General features: G+C 58.2%; 1 protein-coding gene across 3 annotated transcripts in view; it reads right to left on the bottom strand.

Moving 5' to 3' along the window:
* Positions 1-511: 511 nt before the first annotated feature.
* Positions 512-8,504, bottom strand: part of Evc2 (EvC ciliary complex subunit 2) — a 95,359-nt gene continuing 87,366 nt past the window's right edge. For 2 of the 3 annotated variants that reach the window (XM_076863981.2, XM_076863982.2), the window contains 5 exons: positions 8,281-8,495; positions 6,868-6,955; positions 4,784-4,977; positions 2,819-2,920; positions 512-1,123 (listed from right to left, as the gene is read on the bottom strand). In XM_076863981.2, the coding sequence (XP_076720096.2) occupies positions 859-1,123; positions 2,819-2,920; positions 4,784-4,977; positions 6,868-6,955; positions 8,281-8,495 (864 nt within the window). In that variant the 3' untranslated portion in view covers positions 512-858. Of the gene's footprint in view, positions 1,124-2,818; positions 2,921-4,783; positions 4,978-6,867; positions 6,956-7,543; positions 7,660-8,280; positions 8,496-8,504 lie in introns of those variants that run through there. The other variant, XM_077110203.1, reaches the window with a different exon arrangement.

Below are 8,504 nucleotides of genomic sequence, written 5' to 3'. Positions count from 1 at the left end.
AAGGTTCTGGCAGCAGCTGTCAAGAAAGAGACATGTCACCTGTGATCCCTTTCTTCCCCTCGCTGGTGACAGGATTCTGCCTGGTCACCTCCACCCTCAGCAAAGACCCTTTGTATTGTACTCCTCCTACGGTGACCTGGCCAGCCCTGAGCAGACGTCACTGGCCAGGGCCATAGCTGTGAGAGGACACACCAAGGCACCATGTCCTCCTAAGACCTGAGGCAGGGAGTCCTGCGGGTGTCCCCTGACCGTTGGGCCCGGAGAGCACGTTGAGCAGCTTATTAGCTGATTCTGCTTCAAGATCTAAAAATCACTTCCCTCTGATTTCTGAATCTCTTCACCTTGTACAACTGGAAAGACCACTGAGACGTGAACAGGCGATGGCATTCCCCAGGGGCCGGCGTGTTTTCTGGCAGCTCAAGGGACAGGGCAAAGCCCTCTGCTGGACACCACGATGGGGAATCAGGAACAGAATCAGGAACAAGGGCCCCACGTAAGGCAAGTGGAGAGCTCTGTGTAAAATATATTTATTTTCAAAAGTTCCCTTTATAAAACCAGAATTTGGAGCAAACACAAAATGTGAGAACAGCGAGGCCCGTCCTCAACACGGACCACGTCACACAGCCGGGCACAGGGGTGCGAGCTGGGGCAGAGTGTCCTCCAGGTCCCTGGTGACTCGGGACCAAAAGAAAGGAGTGTCCACATCCTCATGGTGCGGAAGAGAGCAGGCCAAATGGAAACCCATGAGACCACGCTGAATCGTCACTGAGGCCAGCGTGTGCGGGGGACCCGTGTCTTCTGCGTGGGAACGGGTACGCTGCACGCTGAGAGTTAGACAGCAGCACACACGGGCCTCCCCTAGTCCAAGCCCAGCGCCCTGCTGGCCTTCTTGGCGTTCAGGAAGTTCTTCTTCCTCCTGGGAGGGATGTGCAGAGAGATCTCCGGGTCCTTGGGGTTTCTGAATATGAAGAGCTTTTCGCCTGTGTTTAACACGTCGAGGGCTTCCGCACCTAGGATGGGGACAGGGGCCGGTTCGCCAACGGGCTCCAGGGACAGGTGCGGCCAGCCTTCTCCGCAGAACGCCATCCTCTCCCTGATGGGGACACACGTCTTCTTTAATATGCTAAGGAGGGAACAGAAGGTTGAGCTGACCTGTGGACTCACTCTGACCCTCCTGAGAGTTCTGAGTTCTCCAGGAGACTCCCAACCACGTGCCATTGAAAGACCCTTCCCACCTTTGGGCACCAGAGTGCCCCTGAAGTCAGTGGAGGCCTGTGGCAGCACTCCAGCCGTACTGGCCTGCGATTCAAGTTCTCAGGAGTCTTGTGGGGCTCCTTGTCATGACATTGTCAGCTTGGGCTCAGCCGCGCGGGGAGTTCACACCATGGAGATTGGCAGGGGCCAGGAAGGCTCTGCCCCCCCCACCCCCCGCCGACTCTCAGACATTTACAAGGAGACCCTGGGCCTCACTGCAAATCAGCCGAGGAAACTGTGTACTAAGCAAAAGTTCAAGGCCGGCAGACGACAGCAGAGGGTAGCACACTTAGGCAGGGTCCTGGGACAGGTCTGCTGCCATCTGCCCCTGAGCCATCCCTGAATCCCCAGCTGCTCTTGAGAATGCCATGGCTACTGTTGAGAGCCCATGGGGCCTGAGAACCACAGGCGCTCTCTGCCCAAGCAGTGCAGGACAAGGCCACAACCTGGGTCTGCAGGGGACATCACTGGCCAGTGGGGTGCTGGACCATCTGAAGGGTTGGGACAGATTCCGTCCCACCTCTGTCCCCGGCCTCGCAGCTTGTATGGGCCTGAGCGAGGACTCCCAGGTGGCTCTGGCTCATATCCTACGTCCCTTCTCACCGTAGATCCTGGTGCCTCTGGGCGGGGCAAAGGCTACCACAGTGCACCAGGTGCTGTGACCATCACCCCTCATGTCACCTGCGGCACACTGGTCAGTGCAGCCCAGGAGCGCTCCCAGGGGAGCACGCTCGTCACACAGCTTCAGTCTGGACTTAGAGTGGCTTCTCCTGACCAACCTCCGACCTAATTTCTTTTTCTTTCTGATACCCCCATCACAGACAGCCCCAAGCTGTTACCATGAACCATGAACAATCAGTGCCGGGCTCAGCACCTCCACCTCAGCTCTGGAACGATGGAGGCAGGGGGCTTGGCAGACCCTCCCCCTGGACAGTCACTGCTCCCCGAGCTCAGGGCGCCTGCCACTTTTTAAGTCCTGATGAGTCCCCCTGATATGACTTCCCTGAATCCCTCGTAGCTGGAATCCAGGAGACACTTGGTCAACAGGTGGTCAATCTCACCCACTGTGCCCCTCCCGTCCCTCTGATCTCCAGGTGTGCAAAAATCACAGGCCAGAGATGCAGGCCTTGGGCACACAGAGCACGCACAGGCCTGGAGCGTTAGGCAAACACAGGGACAGTTACGATCTACGTCCCATGGCCACCAGGTACTGGGTCTTGGGGTCCCTGGACTTCAGGTCTATCATCCTCATTTTCTGGAAGGTTCAATGCAATGAGAAGTGAAAGGGCTTTGGGAATAATAATGTCTGAACAGCTACAAGGAATTATTCCTTTTCTAATTATAGCCCTTAAAATAGCTATTAGCTAAAATAAATACAGTAATTAAAATGCTAATATGTTATAACATTCTCCTCCTGATAGCTGCAGCTTATCTTCAGCTTCTAAACTAAGCCCAGGGACTAAAGATGTGTGGCCTTCAGGGAGGACCCTGCCCCGTCACCGGGCACCTCCCCACGCTCTCAGGCAGCGTGGATGGCCCTCCCTGTACCTGCGCTGGCGCCTACCTCTCCTTCCTCTGGCGGGCCCAGCGCACCTTCTCCAGGCCCCTGGCCGTCAGATCGCCTCGCAGCTCCCTCTCCAGGGCTTGCCACCAGGCCTGGTGTTTCCTAACAGCAGAGAGAGGCTCGGGTTAAAAAGGACAGCCTTCAGTTCCCCCCGTGTGACCTCTGCTGGCCTCCGTCCCCCAGTGTGCCGTCCGCCGACACAGGACCCCTGGTCTCCGCGCCTCCTTTCCCTTGCTCAGGGCACAGCCATCAAGCAGGCTCTTGGCCTGGTCAAGGGGGAATCTCTGCCCTCGAAGGGCTCCCAGTTCGGGGGATCACAGCACAGGGGACATCAGTCGAAGAAGGCAACACAGAGCTGGGGACATTTGAGCTCAGGGAGCAAGGGGGGCGTTCATGAAGGGCTGTGTGGCTTGTGGGGCCCGCCTTGGCCGGGGAGGCATGGCGGGGTGGGCAGGGTTCCGTCTCTTGGTCCTCCTGCCTGAGACAGTGGACGCACCCAGAGCCGTCAGTGTGTCCTGAACATGCGCAACACGGAGAAGCACCGTGGGAGCCGGGAGGGTGGCAGGCAGGGCATCCTCAGGCCATGGACGTGTGTGACTCCAGAACAAAGGCGAGGGACCTTGTCACACTGCCAGGGAGACTGAGAGGAGAGCTCGGTGGGCCTGGGCCCCAGTCGGCAGAGAACGGCACGGGCCGGAGAGGCCAGCCCAGGGGCACTTTTCCCCTTGGCTAGGAGGGTGGACAAAGTGCAGGCATTTGCCACCCGAGTTCTCCTGCTGTCCCAGCCCCGCAGGCCCTCTGGACTTGCTGGACCGCAGGACACGGCTGGCCTCACGCCCTCCCTTCCCCTCACCCAGCTCTGCCCCACGTGTCCTCAGCAGTGCTCACAACCTCCAGTCAGACCCCTCCTCAGCTCTGACCAAACAGCCCCCGTGTCAGGAAAGCAGTGTCCACATGTGTGCCCACCATCGCCATTCCAGCGACCCGCCAGCCCCCGCCGTCCAGCCACAGCCTCCTGCAGGTCCTGGATGAGGCGGGCTCTGGCAGCTGGGGCCCTACACTTGCCAACCTAGTCCACATTTCCCTTCTCAAGTGACACTGCTGGATGCCCACAGGCCCAATCCCAGCCCCGCTTCCCGCCTTCCCTCAATGGACCAAATTCACACCTGGACTCGGAACCTAAAGGAAAATATCTGCAGGGTTGTAACAGCTGAGGAAAAGTGGCCCCAGTGAAGATGGGGACAGCCGCCTACCTAGGCTACGCCTGTCTGGAGTCTTAGGCCGCCATTCAAAACAATGTCTGAGAAGATGTGTCGATAGTAGCAGGAAACGCAGCTCAGCTACTGGGACAAGAATCGCCCAGGAGCATGGAGAGCTGCCCCCACTCTCAGGCCTGTGGGCACAGCGTCAGCACCGCGGGCGCCCGACACCCACACGCAGGTGTGGGCCAGCAGGGCAGCTCCACTCCACAGTCTCGCCTGGGGCGGGGCTGGAGCAACGCGTTCAGTGGAAACAGCACTTGGAGCTTCGAGTCAGGGTCTTTACCCAGGCGGCCCCTCTGTGGCCCAGGCTCTCTTGGATGCTGGGCAACAGCAGCTCCCAGGCACCGCAGGGCCAGGAGGGCCTCCCCACTGTCCCAGACCGTGCTGCACTGGGGTGTTCTGCCCGAGAGGTGTCAAACACGCTTCCCACCCACACATTTTCCACCAAGGATGGGTTTATGAGGACGAGAGTCACGACCTCGTGGTAAGCCGGGAGGTGTGCACACAGGGGTGCACGTGCACACCTCAGCCACACTCAACACACGCACAGGCACTCAGAAAGCCTGTGGAGGAGAAATGTGACCAATGGACGGTGAGCCTGACGGACATTTTTTCCCAGGTGGTAGGTGTGATCCCCTGTCCCAGGCCCATTATGGGTCACCCTCTCTCTGGTTTCCAGAGGCGGTCACCACAGGGCACTCACCTCCTCCTGCCAGGGTCGGCCTGCTCCCTGCCCTCATGGTCTGCCGCCCGGTCCGAGTGCTTCTCACTGACCGAATCCAGCAGGGCCAGCAGCTGGGGCTGGGAGCCCGCGGGCAGCAGCACACTCAGGAGGCGGCACAGCGTGGCCCCGGGCACCATCGCCATCTTGCAGAGGTACGACGCCAGCCTCAGCTCCTGGGGAGGCAGGGGAAGGGGAGCTCAGCCCGCGCCACCTCTAGACTTGACATGCGACAATTTTAAATTCATTGCATTCTTAGGGCTTTTTGTCTAAGGGGAATAAATATTTTAGAAGTTAGTCTGGAAAACAGCTTCTAAATTCACAGAGCTGTCAAAAGAATCTATTTGGTGAGCACCTGTGGCACCACGGCATTCCCGAGGCTGCGTCCCCGCTCGTGACTGTTCTCGGCTCTGTCGGGCACCGCCCGAATCGTACGGCAAAGGCCCTGACCTGCAGCAGGGACACTGCTCACCTTATTCCTCCTGTCCCACTTCTGTGAGGCCACATGGCCCTGAGGACCATTCAGGCTCCAGAAACAACTGAAGTGTCCCTAAACCAGGGGACAGAGAGTGTCCCAGAGACACTGTGCTACGTCCTTACCACAGAACACCACTCTGCAGTAAATCAAAGAGCTGGAGGGTTCCGAGTCTAAGGCAGCTGGACTCCAGGCACACAGGTCTACAGCCTGGACAAAACTCAGAGCTGGGGCAGACCCTGGGTTGCCAGGGTGGGCAGTGGGGGGCAGCACGGGGAGGGCTCTGTGGGGAGGACAATCCTGCATCCTGACGGGGTGGACCTGCTGTGCTCAAGTGACAGAGAACGATGCACGTGCTGACACCGATGTCAGCTCCTGACTGTGACGTGCTCTGGGCAACAGCAGGGGGAAACTCGAAGCCCGGAGGACGCTGGAACGCCCCACGCTGGCTCCGCGACCTCCTGTGCATCCACAGGATTTCAGAACAAAATCTTTTTGGGGAAACCAGCACAGATCTGGTACTACAGAAAGCTCCCTGGTGCCCAGCAGCACTGAGCAGAACAGAGAGGCCTTGGGCCGGTTCTCGTCTCTCTCTGCCTCTGCCTCCTCATCTGTAAAATGTGGGTTAGGATGACACTGTGGCACAGGGTTCGGTGAGGACAAATGGAGCCAGAGCTTGTCCCACTGTCCTGTATCACACAGGCACAGTAACAGCACTTCTGGTCAGGGCAGGCACACCCCACCACCTGGCCAGTCAGAGCTCCCCTGGGACTTCAGCGAGGCCTAAGACAGATAGCAAAGCTGGGGTGGGGAGGGCATCGAAGGGCCAGGAGCCAGGGCTGCCAGCCGCATGTCCCTCTAGGAGGCGGTCATTCATGTGCACTAGGAAGAAGGAGAGCCCTGCTGAGGCAGAAGGACCCAGGGGAGTCCATTTGGTGTTTATACCCCTCGGGCTCAGCCCGGCTTTCCTGGGGGGTGGTCAGGGGATCCAGATGTTTCCTTTTATATACCACAGCATCAGGGATGGGGCGTGGCTCAGAGGTAGAGCACTCGCCCACCATGCGTGAGGCACTGGGATCGATCCTCAGCACCACATAAAAATAAATAAAGATATGTGTCCACCTACAACTAAAAAATAAATATTTAAAAAATAAAATGAAATAAAACAGTATCACATTTGCAGATACCCTGCACACAGCCTCTCTCTCGTACCTTCCCATCATCACTTGTGCTACCTAAGACACGGGACACGACGGTGACCCGCGGGGCACAACACTGGGGAATGGTGGGCAGGAGAGGCCATCAGTGTTTGGTAGAGACACGACCCTGCCCGACCAGCTGCACAGCACCTGTCCACACAATGCGACTTATTTTGGATCCACAGTTGGCTGAATGTGGGGACATGGAAGCTGCCCGAGTGTCCCCTGCCTGCCACCTGTGCTGGGACCACTCATGACCTGCTCTGAATTTCCCAGGCCAGCTTCCTCAGCCCACTCAATGGCTGAGGACAGGCAGCTCTGAAGAAGGGGAAGAGGTGTGTGCAGGGGACAGAGGCAGGGCACAGAGGCAGTCTGGGGCAGTGTCTCCTCACCTGGCCGCACAGGGTCACGAAGGTGTCCGTCTCCATGTTCTCCAGCAGATCCTCCAGCACAGCGCTGTCCTGCTGCTCTTGTCTCCAACTAGAGGGAAAACAGAGCCCAGTGAGGCCACTGTGTTAGGAAGGGACATCATGAGGTCATCCAGGCTCCAAATAAGGAAGAGGGATCAAAGCCACACCGCCGCGTGAGAAAGAAGTCTATGGACATATGTATGTGCACGCGCACATACACACACACACACACGCACGTGTCCACAGATATACGAAGAGATGGTGGGGAGGCCTGTGCCTCTTGTTGCCTAGGCCACTTCCAAGGAGGGTGGTCAGGAGAGGGCAGCTCGAGTGAGGTTCCGTGGGCCCCTGAAGGAGGCGACTGACTCTGACAGAGCTCTGTGACCCCCTCTGACGGCTGGGCAGCGGTCCTCAAGGCCTGCACCAAGAAGACCAAGACCTGGTCCATGTGCCCTGCGCTGAACAGACCCCAGAGGCCACTGTCCAGGGAGGGCCTCCCTGACCACAGGACCAGCTGGCTTCCCTTCGCAGGAGCCTCCTGTCCTCCACGGGAGCAGCTCTGCTGTCCACATGGCCTGCCCACAGTCCTTCTGGTGGCCACACCCAATGCGTCCGCAGGTGCAGCTCAAAGCCTCCAGGGAGTGCGTGAGTGCTGCACCCCCCAATGCCCAGCCCACCTACCCACGCCTCCGAGAAGCTCCTCGGCACACGTTCAGCCCTTCACGGTCACCTCAGGGCCCCGAGCCGTGCTCTGTTGACACAGCATCTCACCACCTGGAAATCATGCCCATCAGACTCCAGTCTGTTTCCTTCCATTAACTTGTGTCTGTTTTCAGGGCCCATCACACTGCCCAGTCCAGATGGCCTCACGTTCCCTCCACCCCAACGCCACCTTCACAGTGAAAACGCCGGAGCTATGGACCTTGTTTTTCTAAGAGTTCCTGATGCCACAGGCCAGGCTAACTGTCCAGTGTTAGTTGAAAAATAACACAAAGAACAGAGAAGGAAGACGGGAGCTGGGCTTTGCAATCTTGACAAAGCGCCATGTTTACAGTGAGATCTGAATGAGGCCTGAGTTCTGCTGACGCTGGCTCACGGCTCGGGTCCTGCACTAAGATGATGGAGAAGCTGGTGAAGAGGAACAAGACCTCTCTCTATTATTTTTGCAACTTCTTGTAAGTCTGTGATCATTTAAAAAGTCTAAAATATTAGTAAACCTCAGTGATATGAAAATAAAGTATCTTAGAAGGACATCAAGGAACAAGGAAGCCGATTCCTGCCAAGCTGGGTGGCTCGTGCCATGTGCTGGCTGGCACCACAGGCGGGAGGGTGAGAGGCAGGTTCCCCAGGCCTGCAGGGGACGTCACCTATGGGACCATGGGCCACAGGCCCTACCTTTGCTGGTGGAGATCCAGTAACTTCTGGCCCTTGCTCAGGGCCTGCTGCAGGACGGCAGAGACTGGCCTTTCAGAGTTCTCCTCCCCAGACTCGCTCAGGAGCCCAGGTCCCCCAGCCACCCAGTGCTGCCAGCTGGCCAGGGCCTGCTGCTGCTGGGCTGCCTCTTGCTGGGCCAGTTGGTCCTCCAGCCTCCTCTCCAGCTCCTGGAGCTCCTGCACACA

This window comes from Callospermophilus lateralis, chromosome 8 (genome assembly GCF_048772815.1).
Source record: "Callospermophilus lateralis isolate mCalLat2 chromosome 8, mCalLat2.hap1, whole genome shotgun sequence".
NCBI classification, from domain to species: Eukaryota; Metazoa; Chordata; class Mammalia; order Rodentia; family Sciuridae; genus Callospermophilus; species Callospermophilus lateralis.
Note: the sequence above shows the minus strand (reverse complement) of the source record. Positions and strands in the feature narration are given on the sequence as shown.